At 51.7% G+C, this 19820-nt stretch overlaps 1 protein-coding gene across 2 annotated transcripts in view; it reads left to right on the top strand.

The window, feature by feature from the left end:
* The window catches only part of DOC2B (double C2 domain beta), a 34176-nt gene that overhangs the window by 8011 nt on the left and 6345 nt on the right, over nt 1-19820 (top strand). For both annotated transcript variants that reach the window (XR_013446063.1, XM_036070917.2), the window contains exons 2-6: nt 824-903; nt 3997-4071; nt 6626-6735; nt 6893-7019; nt 9657-9814. Coding sequence is in view for 1 of the 2 variants with exons in the window: in XM_036070917.2 (XP_035926810.1) it covers nt 824-903; nt 3997-4071; nt 6626-6735; nt 6893-7019; nt 9657-9814 (550 nt within the window). In the remaining variant the exon portion in view is untranslated. The remainder of the gene's footprint in view (nt 1-823; nt 904-3996; nt 4072-6625; nt 6736-6892; nt 7020-9656; nt 9815-19820) is intronic.

Here is a 19820-nt window from a genome sequence, read left to right as displayed (position 1 = left end):
GAATGAATGGGATGGCAGTTGGAGCAGCTCAGCAGTCTGTGCGCAGGATCTGGGTTTCTAAAGACATCCTGTCAATGTGCATCTTGCTGTCCGGAGACTTGCCCCCTGAGGCCTCCCCCGCCCTCCCCCCTGCAATCCCCACCTTCACGCCAGGAGCCACGTGAACATGGCCTGCCGCAGCTGCCGCATGTGATTGTCCCCGAGGGCTTGCTGTTGCACCCAGTTAGGGCTGCACGCTCTGCCCTGCCCTAGGGAATCGCCTGCCCTTTCAGAGGCTGGCAGGTAGCAGGGTGAGGACCCAGCTGGCTCCTCGCAGCCGGCCCCCGGGCCTCCCAAGGGACCAGAGAGACTGGGGAGCCGCAGCCCTAAGTGTTGCTGGGGGTGGATCAGCCAGTCAGCCCGGCCAGGGCCCAGCGCTTCTCACGGCCCTGTCTGTTCTGCCTTCTCACACAACCCCTGGGACATTTAACAGGTCAGGGAAACTGAGGCATGGAGCCAAGCTGGCAGTTGCACAAGGAGGACAGGAGGACAGGAACCTTTAGCTGAGTGTCCCGTACAGGGGGCACAATGGGCCACAGGCCAGCACCACAGCCCCGCCCAGGGGCTGACCTCACCTCGCCGAGCCTCCGCTCCTCCCTTGTCTGGACCTGAGGGGGCTATCGTGCACTTCCCAGCGTTGGTGGGACTGGGAGGTTGGGCGGACGGATTGCGTGCAGTAGGTGCTCCATCGATGGCAGGCGCTGTGGCACCTCGTCCCACCACACGGGTGGGTGACGCCCCTCCCCCGTGCTGCCGATGCATGAGCTGAGCCCTCTGTCCGCAGCTGCCCTGGGCACGCTGGATTTCAGCCTGCTCTACGACCAGGAGAACAACGCCCTCCACTGCACCATCAGCAAGGCCAAGGTAGGCCCCCGCCGGCCCCCACGGTCCCCGGGGTCCAGGGCCCTGGGCGGAGGTGAGGGGCTGAGGTCCGAAGGCCTGTCCTTGCCACTGTTTCCTTCCAGGCTCTGTGGTATCTGCGCCGCGGGCGCAGGGCAGGGAGGGGAATTCTTGCCTAAATCATCTCCACTGCCCTAAAAAGCCCTGCCCAGACAGACATTCAGGAAAGGACTGGAACAAAAAAGCAAGAAGAGAACGAGAGAAGGAAGTCATGGGGGAGGGGGGTGGGGGGGCAGAGCTGGGGAGGGTCTGTGGTGGGGAGGAGGGGAAGGGGAGAGATGACAGGTCTGTCCTGGTGGCCAAGGGGGGTTGGATTGGTTGCCTCTGGCCTCCTGAAGCAGACTCCTCGAGGAGTAGGTGGGCTCTAGGCAGGAGATTCATCTCCTGTGGGCTCAGGGCCCCAGCCTTGCTCTCTGGTCTCTGGGCTGAAGCCGTGAGCATCTCCCCCTTGGGCTGGCAGGCATCAGCTCTCTTCTTAGCCATGCTGTCCCCTTCGCCCCCTGCATCCATCCCTCTGGGAAGAAGGTGCCGAAGTTGATGTTCTCTCGCAAGGTAAGGGTGGTAGCGTAGCCTAGTAGGACTCCCAGTAGAGCCGTGGAGGGGCCTGGGCCAGGTTCAGAGCAAGCAGCTTCCAGTGGAGCCGCCTGGGCCCAGACCCCACCCTCAGTCCTACCTGTGCGCTTCTGTGCCCCTCAGCACCCCCACCCATGGCTCTGCCCACTCCGAGGGGCCGGCTGCCTGGGTCTTCCTCAGCTGTCCCCACCCAGCCCGGGCCAGCACACCAGACCGCCGTGGCGGTGGGGAGCAGTGTCCACTTCGGGCCGAGGGCCCTGATCGGGCACCGGAGAGGCCCTCGTGTGCTGTCCTGGCCCTGCCCTCTCCTTGGGGAGCTGCCCGGGCTGTGGTGCTGGGGCTCCAGACCTGCCCCTAGGGAAGGAGCTGAGAACGGTCACTCCCCGGCCATGCCAAGGTGGAGGGCAGGCTGCAGGGCCCGGGCAGATCCCTTTCCCTCTCCCTCCACCCAGCTTTGTAGAGGTTGTCCAGGCTTGGGAACTGGGAATAGGCACCTGCTCCCAGGCCACTCTGGCCAAAGCCATCCATTCTCCTCCCCATCCCAGACACCGGGCCCCTCCTGTGCTGTGTGCCCTGCCTTCCCTACCCAGGCTCTAGAAGGACTGTGGGGTTGTAGTGAAGGGGGGGCGGGGGATGCACGTGTGCTTACATGGGTCTCTATGGGCACCTGTGTGTGCACACACATATGTGTGTGTCCTTTGGGGTGTGTCATTCAAAGCATCGGAGGTGGGGGATGAGAGGACCCCAAGCCACAGAAGGACCCCATTCTCCAGGTCATTGTCTGCTTAGATCTGGTTTTGCAGGGGAGGGGGTGGTGCAGGCCTGGGAGGAACTGGGGCTCTGGTTCGGGGTTTGGGCAGGGAACAAAAGGGGGGTTAAGGAGACTGAAGCAGGGCTGACAGGCGGAGCCCTTTGAGGGGCTCTGGGAGGAGGCCAGATGCTGTGGAGCTGGACCCTAACTTGGCCATTACCCTCTGGGGAGGCAGAGCAGCTTAGTTTGCTCATCTATAAAACGGTTAATCACCCCACCTGTGGGGTGGCTGCGAGCATTGAGTGAGTGCTCAGTCCCAGCTGCCATCCTGGAGGACTGCCTGGTGGCAGGCACCCAGCCCCACCCACACAAACACAGACACCTGGGTACTTGGGTTCAGAGGGACCCGCAAAGTGCTGCCCGGCCGGCCAGTCCTGGGCACGTCAGGGACAGGTGGTGAGGCTGAGATGAGGGACTTGCGTCCGGGAGGCCGCGTCCTCGCCATTGGGGGCTTGCGGTTGCCGCGGAGCCCCAGCAGCTCCCGCACAGCTCAGGTGCCCTTATACTTGCCCTCCACCGCCTCTCTGGCATCTTCCAAGGGGCCTGCCACGTGGGGAAGGGGCACAAATGGCCTACGGCCAGGCGCCGCGTCACCATTGCCGCCTCCACTCCTGGTCCACCCCTGGGAAGTGGGAACCAGCAACCACTTGTACAGACGATAAAGCTGCGGCTCTGGGGGCAGAGCAACTCCTCCCCTTTCCCAGCTAATAGTGCAGGAGCCGGGATCTGGGCCGCAGCCAGCCTGGCTCTGAAGCCTGCGTGCTCCCTCCCAGCAGCAGAGCAGCGGGCGGGGGGTGGAGGACCCGACCTCCTGTCTCAGCCCCCCGAGCCCCCCGCTCTCCGAACCAAACCAAGGTAGTGGGGTGGGAGCCTCCGTTCTCCTTGGAGGTGGGGCTGGGCACGAGCGGCCAGCTTGGCAGCCCGTCTGGGACGCCCGTGTCTCAGCTGCTCCCCGCACACCTGTGTGGCTCCGCGGGTGAGAAAGAGTATGATTTTCAGAGATAAGAGCAGTCCCGAGGTCGGCTCAGCCCCCGTCTGCTTACGGTTGCCTCGGCTCCCGAGCTGTGCACGCTTGATGATCGTTCCAGGTTAGTGAGGGATGCCATCTTGTGGAGGGACCCTCCCTAGCCAGCCAGCTTGTCTGGGGTCCTCGGATTCAGGCTGGCAGGGAGCTGAGGCAAATCCAGAGAGAAACTGGGCCTGGTCTCCAGGACACAGAACGTGTGCCCATGGTAAAGAGGGAACCCTGTCGGTGAGGGGACAGAGGGTCACAGGGACATAGGATCAGTGAGGGAAGTCCCCGTATTTGGGGGAGTGGAGGAAGGGGAATCCAGAAGAAGGAAGGGCCTTAGCAAAGCAGGATAATGAGGAGCTCATTCAGAGGAGGGGTCACCTGGCCTCCATGAAAGGGAGACTAGAAAGAGAAAGGCTGGTCTGACAAAGTCACGCCGTGACACCTGCCCTGGGCCAGGACATTTGGGGGGAAGGCAGAGCACACCAGCACTGAGCCATCCTCCCTGTTGTGAGAGTGTGGGCTGGGGGGGGGGGGGCTCTGCAAATGAATGGACCCCGTCAGGAGGCCTGGGGACAAGGGATGCCTGCCCAGCGAGGTGCCTGGCTGCTCCGTGTCTCCAGCTCCCATTTCACACCTTCTGCCATTCGCCTCCACTCAGGGCCTGAAGCCGATGGACCACAACGGGCTGGCAGACCCCTACGTCAAGCTGCATCTGCTGCCAGGAGCCAGTAAGGTGAGGGGGTCGACCCCAGGCCCGCCAACCAGCTCTGCCTGCTGTGACCGGGGCCCCGGCTGAGCTTGGGACACCCAGGGAGGGGCATACGTCCCCTACCCCCTCACAGACCAAGCAAGTTGATGGGGCCTCAGCGATTCACCTCCACCCAGAGCACCCAGTCAGCCCCACAGCCCCCAGACTTCTCGGGAACCTCAAGTCGGCCTGACTTGACTGATGAATTGGGGAAACCCTCCAGAGACTTTCTAAGCCAGCATTTTATAAGAAGCGGACTCAGTTGGAGGTTACTATGTGGGGAGGGTTGGGGAATAAAGGGCTCTGTGGCCAGATAACATTGGGAAGCCTTGGTAAACCGGTTCCTTTACTCTAGGACTTATCAGAGCCTTTAACATGTTGATGGGCTGCCCTGCGACACTCCACAAGGGGGAATGAGTGGATAGATTCTGCCCAGTTCTTGGACCACAGAACTCTTGTTCCTGTACTAGGTGACCCAGCAGGCCGACCAAGCACTGGTACGCCTAGGAAAAGAGAAATTTTTTAGAAAACAATTTGCTATTAAACAAAAGCATCAAGGTGACCTTCAGCACTGGAAGATCAGAAGTGTTTAGACTTCTTACATGTGTTTTACAGCTCAGTGGTGTTTTATTCTTAATTTCATGGGAGGGAGGGTTAGATCATCTTTTCAGAGTTGGGTCTGGGACCCACGACTTTTCAAGGGGCAGGTTATGTGGGCCCCGGTGCTGGGGAGGGGATGGGGACCAACTAGAGACTAGCAGCTTTGCTTCCAAGAGGAGACCAGAGGGGGGCAGGGGCACATGGGCCCCAAGACACAGGAGCGTGAGCAGCAGGGCCCAGTGGCTGGTGTTCTTGACCCGGCCTCTTTCTAAGAAACCAAGAGCTGGGGGATTACTTCCTGGCCTTCAAGTGGCCTGATGAGAGGAGCCTGTAACGGGAACGCTGTCCTGGGCAGAGGGCCTCCCTCGCCACTGACTCTTCCAGGCCACCTGAGCAGTCCTGCGCCCAGGCTGAGGAGCCCGGGGCTGCTGGGGGCCGAGCAGAGGCCCAAGCCCTCTGGGCCAGTGTGTAAGGGCCGAGGCTCCCCGCCAGTCCAGGAGGGCCACCCGACAGAGGCGATGACTCCGCCTCTGGGAAGGCAGGGCAGTGGCCCACCACCTGTGTATGCCCAGGGAAGCTGCTCACGGCTCCGGGCCTCCATGTCCTCCTGTTGCAGCCAGGACTCCCACGGCTGTGAGGGCAGTGTGACCAGGGCAGTGTCCCCAGCTCAGGAGCTCAACGGCTGTGAGTCCCTAGACTCACGGGACCTAGAATCGGCAATACTGCAAGGCTGAGTCATAGGGATCTTCCCACACAGACAGGATTTCCCCCATAGGGCAGTGGGTTCTGAAAAGCAGGCTCCTGGGGTATGATGATGCCCTTTTATACAGTGGGGAGCCTGCCGCTCACAGAGGGTAAGTAAGCTGCTGGGCTGCACAGGGCTGAGGCAGGTGATGGAGCGGGGCTCGGGACGCAGGCCTGCCTCCCCTCAGAGCCGGGCCGAGGTGGCAGTCATCCAGGGGACGCAGTCATGGTGCTGAGTCTGCACGGGCAGGACCGGGAGGAGCCCGAGGACCGAGAGCTAGAGAAGCGCAGGGGAAGGAGGGGAAGCAGCGTGCAGCTTGGACACGCCACCCCACAGGCCTTTCCTAGGAGAGGCGGCGTTCCAGGGAGAGGGCACGGCCCGCGCACAGGCAAGGAGGTGTGTGGGAGAGCCCCCCGGCAGCCCCAGCCCCTCTGCGGAACCTCTGCACCCCCTCAGCACACACCTGGGGCCCGGCGGCGGGGAGCCCCCCCGGTTCCAGGTTCCGAGAGCTGCAGTGGCCAATTACCTCCACCTCTCAGCGGCCTGCACCACACGTTTCCTGCCTTCCAGGGCCGCGGGTGAGGTGGCACGGCTCCCACACTGGTCACGTCCAGTGCGGCGGGGCCACAGTCCGTTCTGGGGGCTCTTGGGGAGATGCGATTCCCATCCTTTTCAAGCGCCTAGAGGCCACCCACACTCCTTGGCTCTCGGCCCCTCCCTCCATCTTCCTCGCCAACACCCCCATGGAACTTCTTCCCTCCTTCCGTGTCCCTCTGGCGCTCCTCTCCTGCCCCTCTCTTTCCAAGGGCCCTGTCATCACATGGCATGAGGCCTGCCCAGATCACCTGGATAATCTCCGTGTTTTAAAGTCAGCTGAGGGCACCTGGCTGGCTCAGTCGGTGAAGTGTCTGCCTCCGTGGGCTCGCATCGTGATCCTGGGGTCCTGGGATGGAGCCCAGCGTCAGGCTCCCTGCTCAGTGGAGAGCCTGCTTCTCCCTCTCCCTCTGCCCCTCCCCCTGCTCTCTGTCAAATAAATAAATAAAATCTTTTAAAAAAAGATAAAGTCAGCCGATTAACAACCTTGATTCCCCTCAGCGTATTCAGTTTCTGGGGACCGGGCAAAGCCATCTTTGGGGCCATTATTCTGCCCCTTGAGCTCCCTGATGCTCAGAGCATCTTTTCTGCTCTCACCAGGCAAATAAACTCAGAACGAAAACTCTCCGAAACACTCTGAACCCCACGTGGAATGAGACCCTCACTTACTACGGGATCACAGACGAAGACATGATTCGAAAGACCCTGCGGTGGGTGAGGGCCCCAGACTCCTTGCCCCCCCACCCCTCCCCCACCTCACCTGCAGCCACCCCTCCCCCCCGCCCCCGCAAATCCCTGCTGACTTGGGAAGCAAAGTGGGAGCACCCCCGTGTGTCTGAAGAGCAGGCCGTGCCGCCCGTCCTCCAGGATCTCCGTGTGCGATGAGGACAAATTCCGCCACAATGAGTTCATCGGGGAGACGCGCGTGCCCCTGAAGAAGCTGAAAGCCAACCACACCAAGACGTTCAGCATCTGCCTGGAGAAGCAGTTGCCGGTGAGTGGGTGACGGGGTCCACGGGCTGTGCAGGGCCCTCCCTGCCGGGAGCACCCACTCGATGCCTGGCACGGCTTCAGGTGCTGGCAGAATGGACCTAAATCCCTGCTGCATGGAGCTTGGGCAGCAGACAGACTCCAGACCAGGTGAATGACCCGAACAGAGCCTATGTCAGACGGGGATCGGGGTTGCGATGGACAGCCTGAGAGCTCAGTGGTTTCGCTGGAGGTTCGGGGGATATTCCTGGCAGAGGGAACAGCAGGGGCGAAGCCATTGGAGGCACAAGCAAGATGCCCTCTGCGTGGGGCAGGGAGCAGGATGGGACTGGGTCCTAGGAGGGGAGATCAGAGGCTGGTGGGTGGGGAGCTGGGAGTGAGGCGGGCCGCTGGGGGATGCCAGGCAGGGGTGAGGGCATCTGACTGTTTAGCAGGCTCGATGAGTGGAGGCTGGGAGGGAGAGGAGGCTGAGGATGGGGAGGGCTGGGAGGGGACGAGGCTGACCCAGCCTGGGCCGGGGCCCCAGCAGAGGAAGAGAAGTGCTGGCAGATCAAGCATTCCCAGACGTGGGTGGGGGGAGCACCTGGAAAGACGAGGGGTCACTCACTGTGATGTGGAGGCTGTGGGAGGAGCAGCTGGGGATGCTCGAGAGCTCAACTGGAATGTGATAGGCGTGAGGTGCCTGTGAGCTACCTAGGGGAGACAGAAAATACTTCTTTCCTAGAAATTGCAATTTTTTGAAAATAATGTCAAAACCAATCTTGCCTCCTGTTGTCTGCAGCAGCTGAGCCCACCCAAGCTCTGTCCATCTGTGTCTCTCCTCTCCCCCTACTCCCTCCCCTCTCCCCTTACCCATCTCTTGGCCTGGCCTTTACCCTGTTCAGAAGGGCCGGGAGGCATTGACCAGGAAGCCCCAGGGTCCCGAGACCTTCCAGCAGCCCAGTGTTCAGGGCTCCCTTTTTTTTTTTTTTTTAATTTATTCATTTGAGACAGAGAGATACAGAGCGAGCGAGAGAGCAGGAGCAGTGGGGAGAAGCAGGCTCCCTGCCGAGCAAGGAGCCCAATGCAGGGCTCGATCCCAGGGCTCCCTTTTTAGGACATTTTCCCCCCTACAGGCCTGGGCAAGGGGAAAGTTCAAGAGGACAGAGCCCAGCGGCCAACCCGTCCCTCCCTGGTGGGGCCTAGGCGCTGGGACAAGTGCCCTGTGCAGGCTGGCCCAAGTCAAGCCCTGGGAAGAAGTCAGCCTGAGGCCAAGATCCCAGCTCTGCCTTTTTGCATAATTTGATCAAATTTTATTCCCTTGTCCCATTCTTTCCTACTCATAGACATTTGTACGATGGGTATAGCCTTTTTTATTTTATTATTAGTCACAAACCAAAACTCAGTTTTCCCAAATGATCTATGTCACTTGTAAAAGGCACCATCAACTCTTACTACAGTTGTGTTGGAGTTTTGAACCCTGGTATAACAAACAGCTGTGTGGGGACGTGGGGTGTGTGTGCGAGCGTTTGTCTGCCATGTTTTCAAGGATGTGGGGTGCGTGCGTGCGCGTGTTCATGCACGTGGCTGCGTGGGAGTATGGGCATGCCTTGCTTGAATTTGCTAGTGCTCGTCACTCTAGATTCAGACACATACGGTGGCCGCAGGAGTGCAGTTCAGGATGAGTACTCTGGTGGTAGAGACACATTTTGATGGTACATTTTAGATTTACGTGGTGTGTAAACATTAGTCATTCTCAATAAGTACTGAACAACGCCCAATTCAATGGGCTTCCTATGAAACAACCCAATGTATAATGTCCCAGCCCCAGAAAGACGGCTGAAAACGCTCCTGCTCATTTATATTGTTTAATTTTCACACCTCACGCAAACTAGCACAAGATCACCGTTTAGTGAGGCCATCTACACAGAGCCCCAGGCCAGAGTGGCGGAGCGTTCAATGTCGCATGCCTAGTCTGGTCTGTTAATAATGTCTGCCAGCACTAAAAGATGCTGAGGCTTCCTTTGAGCTCAGAGTAAATGCAGCAATCAATTAGTCATGTCTGCTGTGGCTGTGGGAATTGGGGAAGGTGGCCCTCACTTGGCCTCACAGGACCCCCAGCTCCAGAGGCGCAGGCACGGCCCCTGCTTCTGAGGAGCCACGTGGAGCATCCCTTTAGTGACAAGGAGAGGACCCTCATGGGCAAAGGGACATGGCTGGGACTTCAGTGAGAGAAGCCTGGCAGAGAGGCCTAAGGAGGGGCCCTGGGAGCTCTAGCTGGGGGTGTCTAGGTGGACAGAGGGTAGGAGAAGGAGTTCCAGAAGAGCAGGAGCCAGACGGTGGAAAGTGGCCTCAGGAGGGTAAGGAATGGAAAATCTCAGGCTAGTTGGGGCAGGGAGGTGGAGGGGGACACCTCTAGCTGAGGTCTGATCCCTGAGGCCTGGGCAGCGCCTCTTTGCCTCCCTGCTCCCCTTGGGGTTAGGAATATGTCAAAGCTCTGTCTCTGGGTACTCCCCAAGGGGGCTCCAGGAAGCACCTGCAGGGGGCTGAGGCCAAGGTGAGCCCTCCCCATCCCCTGGGCCAGCAGACCGCCTCAGTAGCCCATGGCTGAGGGAGGGTGTGGGAGCAGGTGAGGATAGCCAAGTGGCTTCCTGCCCAACAGGTGGACAAGACCGAAGACAAGTCCCTAGAGGAGCGGGGTCGGATCCTGATCTCCCTCAAGTACAGCTCACAGAAGCAGGGCCTGCTGGTCGGCATTGTGCGCTGCGCCCACCTGGCGGCCATGGATGCCAACGGCTACTCGGACCCCTACGTGAAGACGTGAGTGTGTGGCCCAGGCCAGCCATCTCCTCCCCCTTCCCCTCGAAGGACAGGAGTTCAGTGGAGCAAGCACCAACAGAGCTCTAGAAGCACAGCGGGCGCTGAGCCCACAGGGGCGTAGCCTCTGCCGGACTCGTTTGGCAACACTGTGGGTTGTCTGGCCAGCCCCATTTCACGGAAGAGGAAACTGAGGCCTGTGGGACTTGAGTGGCTTCCCAGGTCATGCAGAGAGAGGAGTTCTCTCCTGACTCCGCATTCAGACCTCCCCTTGACTGTGACCTCAGGAGGGGCCGTTAGGTTGGAGGAGGGGGTGGGCCTGGGCCAGACCAGAGATCCAGGGAAGAAGCTCCACCAGGACGTAGTGCTGCTCGTGTGCGCCCAGCCCTGTGCTGGTGCCACGGGTGCTGCTAAGGGGCCACCCAGCCTCCCAGCGGGGCTCACGGTGGTGCTGGAGAGAAACCCTAAGGCGAGGGGCCGTGCGACGCAACATGGGCCTCAGGCTAGGCTGTGGTCCTTGCTCTGAGGGGAAGGCAGGAGCTGGTGGCCCTTCCGATGGAAGGAAGCAGGCGGCTCACTGAGCACCCTCAGTGCCCTGGGCCTTCCGCAAATAAAAGGTGGCCATTAGTCTGTGCTCACGGTGAGACTTCCTTGGAGGATGGGACGTGGGGAGGAATTTGGCTCAGCCAAAAGGAGGCATTCCTGCTTAGGTGGAGGAATAAAGGAGCTAAGACACAGAAGCAGGGATGAGCCTGGCCTGAGGGGACGGTGGGGAGCCCCAGGTGCCAGAGGCCGAGGGAGGCCAGGGCTACCGCACGCACAACTCTGGGGCTACCATTCCCACTGGCCACTATTCTATTTCTGTCGGTTTTAAAATCCTATTACAGGGGCACCCGGCTGGCTCAGTCAGCGGAGCAAGTGACTCTTGATCTCGGGGTTGTGGGTTCGAGCCCCATGTTGGGTGTAGAGACTATTTTTTTTTTTAATTTTATTTATTTATTTGACAGAGAGAGACACAGCGAGAGAGGGAACACAAGCAGGGGGAGTGGGAGAGGGAGAAGCAGGCTTCCCGCAGAGCGGGGAGCCCGATGCGGGGCTCGATCCCAGGACCCTGGGATCATGACCTGAGCCGAAGGCAGACGCTTAATGACTGAGCCACCCAGGCGCCCCTCTAGAGACTATTTTTAAAGATTTTATTTAAGTAAAGAAATAAAATCCTATTACAAAAATGGTGCAGCCACTTTGGAAAACGGTCTGGCAGTTCCTCAGAAGTTAAACATGGAGTCACCGCATGATCTAGCAATTCTACTCCCAGGGGCACACCCGAGAGAAGTGGAAACATGTCCACCCAAACACTTGTACGAGAATGTCCATAGCAGCATTATTCACAATGGACAAAAGGAAACCACCTAAATGTCCATCAGCTGATGGATGGAGAAACAAACTGGGCCATATCCATACAATGGAATATTATTCAACTATAGAAAGGAGTGAAGGGGCGCCTGAGTGGCTCACTCGGTTAAATGTCCGACTCTTGATTTCGGCTCGGGTCATATCTGAGGTCATAGGGTTGAGCCCCACGTCAGGCTCCGCACTGGATGTGGAGTCGGCTTCAGATTCTCTTCCTGCCCCCCCTCCCCTCAGTGTGCTCACTCACTCACCAAAAAAAAAATTTTTTTTAGGGGCGCCTGGTGGCTCAGTCGGTTAAGCGGCTGCCTTCGGCTCAGGTCATGATCTCAGGGTCCTGGGATTGAGCCCCGCATCGGGCTCCCTGCTCAGCGGGGAGCCTGCTTCTCCCTCTCCCTCTGCCTGCCTCTCTGCCTACTTGTTCTCTCTCTCTATCTCTCTGTCAAATAAATAAATAAAATCTTTAAAAAAAAACCTTATTTTTACAGAAGTGAAGTAATAATTCATGCTATAATATCTATGAACCTTGAAAAGATTATTACAAGATTATACTACTGAAAGAAACCAAACACAAAAGACCACACCTTATATAATTTCATTTATATGAAAGTCCAAAATAGGCAAATCCAGAGGCAGAAAGCAGATTAGATGAGTAGTTGTCAGGGGCTGGGGGAGGAGGTGGGGGGGATGGGGGAGTAACCGGATTTCTTTCTGAGGAGATGAAATGTCCTAAAATTGATTGTGACGGTTGCACAACTCTGTGAATGGACTAAAAACCATTCAATTGTATACTTTAAAAGGGTGCATTTTACAACATGTGAATCATATTTTAGTAGAGCCGTTATTTTTTTAAAAATCCAATGCCACCAGGCCCAGGAGCAGTGCCAGGCACAATGGGAAGCTGACCAGGACCACTGGGGGGAAGGGTGTTCCCCACACATGGTGTAGGGACTACTGGTTTTCCACATTAAAAAAAAAACCAGTGGATTGGGTCCCCACCTCACCATTAACAAAACTGTGATTTCCGGTGGATTAGAGACCACTGTGAGAGGAGATGCCATAACCATTCTGAAGATCAGCCAGAGACTCTTTATAACCATTGGAGGGAAAGTCAGTAATATCCAGTCAACGAGGCCAGTGTGCACACCCTCTTGGCTGCATTATTTCCCCTCCAGTTTTGTATCCTAGAAACCCGTGTACGGGTGAAGGGCTGCGCACTGCGGCATTCCTCATCACGGCCATACACCGGAAACAGCCAAGCATTTGTCAGCAGAGGAGTAGATTCATAAAATGTGGCATAGGCATATAATATAGTACTATGCAGTTAAAATGAATACATTAGGACTAGGTAAATTAACATGGACAGCTATCCAAACATGCTGATCCCAAAAGCAAACTTCGCAACAGTGCACACAGTGTGATACTGTTTCTGTACATTTGTGTATCTCACACCCTGCAGAGAATGTCACAGTAGCGGTGTCTCTGGGGAGGGAGGGGCTGGGGAGGGCAACCAAGTGACTGCACTTGTACTTGGGAAGCTAGAGTTCCCAGAGTTCCCAGACGGAAGGAAAGACAATCCAAAGCCCAAATGCTGGTGAGATTTTAAAATCTGGCTCAGTGTCCACCAGCCAGGTTGACAGGAATTCCAGGGTCCTATGCTGGATTAAAAGTCAGGTTTGGGCGCCTGGGTGGCTCAGTCGGTTAAGCGTCTGCTTTCGGCTCAGGTCGTGATCCCAGGGTCCTGGGATCGAGCCCCGCATCGGGCTCCCTGCTTGGCAGGAAGCCTGCTTCTCCCTCTCCCACTCCCCCTGCTTCTCCTTCTCCCACTCCCCCTGCTTGTGTTCCCTCTCTCACTGTGTCTCTCTCTGTCAAATAAATAAATCTTTAAAAAAAAAAAAAAGTCAGGTTTATTGAGATAGAATTTACACACTGTAAGTTTCCCCCCTTTTGAAGTTCAAGGGATGTATACAATCTTGTGACCACCACCACAGTCAAGATACAGAATCCTTCTGTCACCCAGAAAGTTCCTCCAGCCCCAGGCAACCACTGATACGTTTTCTGTCCCAATAGTTTTGCCTGTTCCAGACTTTCTTCTAAAGGCAAACTTTCCGTATGTTGCCTTTGGAATTAGCTTCTTTCATATAGCATAATGCATTGGAGATTCATTATTGCCAAGTAGAACAACAACCACCACAAGTTGTTCAGTTCACTTTATGTTCAAGTGCACTTGAGTTTCGTTTTTTTTTTTTTTTTTTGAGTATAGTTGACCCACAATGTTATGTTAGTTTCCAGTGTACAACATAGTAACTGGATTGTCATATACACTATGCTCTGCCCTCCCTAAGTGTCGCTAACCTGTCACCATTTAACACTGTTGCAGCACTGTTGACTGTTCCCCATGCTGTGCCTTTCATCCCCGTGCCTCAGTCCTTCCAGAACCGGTAGCCCCTGCCTCCCACACCCCTTCGCCCATCTTGCCCATCCCCATGATCACCTCCCTCCCCTCTGGCAATCACCAGTTTGCTCTGTGTTTATGGGTCTGTTTCTGGTTTGTTTATTTGTTTTATTCTTTTTTTTTTTTTTACAATTTTACTTATTTATTTATTTATGTATTTATTCAGTACAAGAAGTGGGGGGGAGAGGAGGAGAGAGGATCTCTAGCAGAGTCCACGCTGAGCAAGGAGCCTGACGCGGGACTCAGTCTCATGACCCCGAGATCATAACCTGAGCTGAAATCAGGAGTCAGACACTCAACCAGCTGAGCCACCCAGGCGCCCCTGTTTCATTCTTTAGATTCCACATATGAGTGAAATCACGTGGTAGTTGTCTTTCTCCATCTGACCTATTTCACTTACCATCATACTCTGTAGCTCCATCCATGTTGTCGCAAATGGCAAGATTGTGTTTTTTTATGGCTGAGTAATATTCCTGTGTCTGTCTCACATCTTTTTTTTTTTTTTTTTTTTAAGATTTTATTTATTTATTTGACAGGGACAGCGAGAGAGGGAACAGAAGCAGGGGGAGTGGGAGGGGGAGAAGCATGCTTCCCGCAGAGCAGGGAGCCCGATGCGGGGCCTGATCCCGGACCCTGGGATCATGACCTGAGCCGACGGCAGACGCCCAACCGACTGAGCCACCCAGGCGCCCCTCCCCTTGGTATTTGTGGAGGAACCTCTGGACAATTTTTCACAGTGGCTGTACCAGTTTACATCCCCACCAACAGTACATGAAGATTCCTTTTTCTCCATCCACATTCTTGTCAGTACTTGTTACTCCTTGTCTTTCTATACTAGTCATTCTGACAGGTGTGAGGTGATATCTCATTGTGGTTTTGATTTGCATTTCCCTGGTGCTGAGTGTTGTTGAGCATCGTTCCATGTGTCTGTTGGCCATCTGGATGTCTTCTTTGTCAGATATTTTTGGTGTTGAGTTGCATAAGTTCTTTACATGTTTTGGGTATTCACCCTGATAACAGATATATCATTTGCAAATATCCTCTCATTCAGTAAGTTTCTTTTCATTTTGTTGTTGGTTTCCTTTGCTGTGCAAAAACTTTTTATTTTTATATAGTCCCAACAGCTTATTTTTGCTTTTGTTTCCCTTGCCTGAGGAGACATATCTAGAAAAATGTTGCTAAGGCTGATGTCAGAGAGATTGCTGCTTATATTTTCTTCTAGGAGTTTTATGGTTTCAGGTCTTATATGTAAGTCTTCAATCCATTTTGAGTTTATTTTTGTATATGGTGTAAAAAAAAAAAAAGTGGTCCAGTTTTCTCAGCACCATTTATTGAAGAGACTGTCTTTTCCCCACTGTATATTCTTGCCTCCTTTGTTGTATATTAATTGACCACATAAGCTTGGGTTTATTTATGGGCTCTCTATTCTGTTCCATTGATGTATGTGCCTGTTTTTGCACCAGTACCATATTGTTTGGTTGTTTGTTTGTTTGTTTTAGAGAGAGCACGTGAGCAGGGGAGGGAGGAGGCAGAGGGAGAGAGGGAATCCCAAGCAGGCCCCACACCCAGAGCAGAGCCCAATGTGGGGCTCAATTTTATGACCCTGAGATCATGACCTGACCTGAAATCAAGAGTCAGACGCTTAACTGACTGAGCCAACCAGGTGCCCCTGGAATTGTTTTCTTAATTTCTCTTTCTGCTAACTCATTATTAGTGCATAGAAATGCAACAGATTTCTGTATATTCATTATGTATCCTGCAGCTTCACTGAATTCATTTATTTATTCTAGCAGATCTTTGGTGGACCCTTTAGAGTTTTCTGTGTATGGTATCATGCCATCTGCTAATAGTGACAGTTTTACTTCTTCCTTACCAATATGGATGCCTTTTCATTTCTTATCTGATTGCTGTGGCTAGGACTTCCAGTACTATGGTGAATAAAAGTGACAAGTGTCCTTGTTTTGTTCCTGATCTAAGAAGAAAAGCTCTCAGGTTTTTGCCAAGTATGATGTTAGCTGTGGGTTTGTCATATGTGGCCTTGATTACGTTGAGATATATTCCCTCTAAACTGACTTTGTTGAGAGTTTTTATCATGAATCGATGTTGAATTTTGTCAAATGCTTTTTCTGCATCTCTTGAGATAATCATATAATGTGGTGTATCATATTGATTTGTGGATATTGAACCATCCTTACATGTATGGAATAAATCCCACTTGATCATGGTGAATGATCTTTTTAATGTATTGTTGAATGTGGTTTGCTTATATTTCCTTGAGGATTTTTGCATCTATGTTCATTAGAGATATTGGCCTGTAGTTCTTTCTTTCCCTTTTTTTTTTTTTCTTGTAGTGTCTTTGTCTAGTTTTGGTATCAAACTAATACTGTGCTCATAGAATGTATTGGGAAGCTTTCCTTCCTCTTCCATTTTTTGGAATAGTTTAAAGAGAATAGGTATTAACTCTTCTTTAAATGTTTGGTAGAATTCACCTGCAAATCCATCTGGTCCTGGACTTTTGTTTGTTGGGAGTTTTTTTGATTGCTGATTCAATTTTGTTACTAGTAATCAGTCTGTTCAGATTTTCTATTTCTTTTTCATTAGTTTTGGAAGATTGTATGTTTCTAGAAATTTATTGATTTCTTCAAGGTTGTCTAATTCGTTGGCATGTAATTTTTCATAGTAATCTCTTATAATCATTTATATTGTTGTCAGTTGTTCTCTTTCATTTCTGATTTTATTTATTTGGGTCCTCTCTTTTATCTTAATGAGTCTGGCTAAAAGTTTATCAATTTTGTTTATTTTTTTAAAGAACCAGCTCTTGGTTTCATTGGTATTTTCCTTTTTGGGGGGGAGTATTTTCCTATTTTTTAAGACTTTATTTCATTTATTTCTACTCTGATCTTTATTATTTCCTTCTTTTAACTTTGGGCTTTGTTTGTTGTTGTTGTTGTTGTTGTTTTTAATTAATTAATTAATTTATTTATTTGACAGAGAGAGACAGCAATAGAGGGAACACAAACAGGGGGAGTGGGAGAGGGAGAAGCAGGCTCCCCACTGAGCAGGAGCCCGATGTGGGACTCGATCCCAGGACCCCGGGATCATGACCTGAGCCGAAGGCAGACGCTTAACGACTGAGCCACCCAGGCGCCCCTGTTTGTTGTTTTTTTTCTAGTTCCTTTCGGTGTAAGTTAGATTGTTTGAGATTTTTCTTGTTTCTTGAGTTAGGACTGTATCACTGTAAATTTCCCTCTTAGAACTACTTTTGCTGCCTCCCAAAGATTTTGGACCATTGTGTTTTCATTTTCATTTGCCTCCATGGCTTTTTACATTTTCTCTTCAATTTCTTGTTGACCCATTGGCTGTTTAGTAGCATGTTGTTTATCCTCCATGTGTTCGTGAGTTTTTCCAGCTTTTTCTTCTAATTGATTTCTAGTTTCATATTGTTGTGGTTGGAAAAAAAATGCTTGATATGATTTCAATGTTGTTTTTTTTTTTAAGATTTTATTTATTTATTTGACAGAGAGAGACAGTGGAGAGGGAACACAAGCAGAGGGAGTGGGAGAGGGAGAAGCAGGCTTCCCGCGGAGCAGGGAGCCCGATGCAGGGCTTGATCCCAGGACCCTGGGATCATGACCTGAGCTGAAGGCAGATGCCCAATGACTGAGCCACCCAGACACCCCTCAATCTTCTTAAATGTAGAGTTTAAAAAAAAATTTTTTTTTAATTTGAGAGAGAGAACAGGGGGAGGGGCAGAGAGAGGGAGAGGGGGAGAGAGGGAAACAGGGAAACAGAGAGAGAGAGATTTCCATGCTGAGCATGGAAGCTGACATGGGGCTCGATCTCACAACCGTGAGATCATGACCTGAGCCAAAATCAAGAGTCAGATGCTTAACCGACTGAACCACCCAGGCACCCCTTAAATGTTGTATGGCCTAACAGGTGATCAATCCTGGAGAATGTTCCATGTGCACCTGAAAAGAATGTGTGTTGCCTTATTTTTGGATGGAAAGCTCTGTACATGTCTGTTTTTGTTTGTTTGTTTGTTTTGTCTGTTAATTTGAGTCCATCTGGTCTAATGTGCCATTCAAAGACACTGTTTCCTTATTGATTTTCTGTCTGGATGATCTATCCATTGATGTAATTGGGGTGTTAGTCACCTACTATTATTGTATTACTGTCAATTTTGTTCTTTATGTCTGTTCATATTTGCTTTATGTATTTAGATGCTACAATATTGGGAGCATAGATATTTATAACTATCATATTTTCTTGTTGGACTGATCCCCTCATCATTTTATAATGTCCTTCTTTGTCTCTTATTAGTCTTTGTTTTAAAATCTGTTTTGTCTGATGTAAGTAAGTATTGCTACCTCAGCATCCCCCCATCCCCACCCCCTGCTGTTCACCCTCACCCCTGCTTCCATTTGCATGGCATATTTTTTTCCATCCCTTCATTTTCAGTCTGTGTCTTTAAGTCTGAACTGAGTATCTTGTAGACAGCATATGGATGGGTCTAGTCTTTTTTATCCATTCTGTCACCCTCTGTCTTTTGATTGGAGCATTTAGACCATTCAGATTTAAAGTAATTATTGACAGGTGTGTGCTTATTGCCATTTTTGTTAAGTGTTTCCTATTGGTTTTTGTGACTTGCCAGCTATTGATGACTGCATAAAGCTGCTAAAGAACAGGTGTTTGTGTGGATCTATGTCTTCATTTCTCTCTCCCACATCCAACTTTCTTCAATACATATTTTGTAGTGTTTTCATAATGAACTAGTGTTATTTATGTAATACAAATCAACAATGAGATACCACTTTCTGCCTTTCAAACCAGCAAGGATTTTTTTTTAATTTTTTTATTGTTATGTTAATCCCCCCTTTTTTTTTAAATAACTGGAAGTCTGTACCTCTTAATTCCCTAAACCTATTTCACTTGTCCCCTCCCCTTCCTCTCCCTCCCCTCTGGCAACCACCAGTTTGTTCTCTGTTTATGAGGATGATTCTGGTTTTTTGTTCATTTGCTTTGCTTTTCAGACTTCATATATAAGTGAAATCATATGGTGTGTGTCTCTCTGACTTTTGCACTTAGCATAACACCCTCTAGGTCCATCCATGTTGTCACAAATAGCAAGATCTCATTCTGTGTTATGGTTAATATTCCACTGTGTGTGTGTGTGTGTACATATACTTATATACACACAACTATATATACTCTGTATGTATATATGGATACACACACACATACATACACACACATCTTCTTTATCCATTCATCTATCAGTGGACACTTGGGTTGCTTCCATAATTTGCCTATTACGTATAATGTTTCAGTAAACACAGGGGTATATATATCTTTTTGAATTAGTGTTTTCATTGTCTTTGTGTAAATACCCAGTAATGAAATTTGGTATTTCTATTTTTTAATCTCTTGAGGAACCTCCATACTGTTTTCCACAGTGGCTGCACCAGTTTACATTCCCACCAACAGTGAATGAGGGTTCCCTCTTCTCCACATCTTTTTTTTTTTTAAGATTTTATTTATTCATTTGACACAGAGAGAAAGAGCACAAGCAGGGAAAGCAGCAGGCAGAGGGAGAGAGAGAAGCAGGCTTCCCACTGAGGGGGGAGCCCGATGCGGGACTCGATCCCAGGACCCCGGGATCATGACCTGAGCTGAAGGCAGACGCTTAACTGACTGAGCCACCCAGGCGCGCCTCCTCTTCTCCACACCTTCACCAACACTGACATCTTGTCTTTTTGAGCCATTCTGACTGGTGTGAGGTGGTACCTCATCATGGTTTTGATTTGCATTTCCCTGATGATTACTGGTTTCATGTATCTGTTGGCCATCTGTGTGTCTTCTTTAGAAAAATGTTTTTTCAGGCTCCCTGCCCATTTTTAAATCAGATTATTTGGGGTTTTTTGGTGTTGAGTTGCATAAGTTCTTTATATATTTTGGGTATTAACCCCTTGTCAGATAAATCATTTGCAAATATCTTCTCTCATTCAGTAAGTTGTCTTCTCATTTTGTTGATGGTTTCCTTTGCTGTGCAAAAGCTTTTTATTTTGGTGTAGTCTCAATAGTTTATTTTTTGCTTTTGTTTCCCTTGCCTGAGGAGACACATCCGTAAATATGTTACTAAGGCTG

This window comes from Halichoerus grypus, chromosome 2, assembly GCF_964656455.1.
Source record: "Halichoerus grypus chromosome 2, mHalGry1.hap1.1, whole genome shotgun sequence".
NCBI classification, from domain to species: Eukaryota; Metazoa; Chordata; class Mammalia; order Carnivora; family Phocidae; genus Halichoerus; species Halichoerus grypus.
The sequence above is the reverse complement of the archived record's forward strand: the minus strand, read 5'-3'. Positions and strand labels throughout refer to the sequence as shown.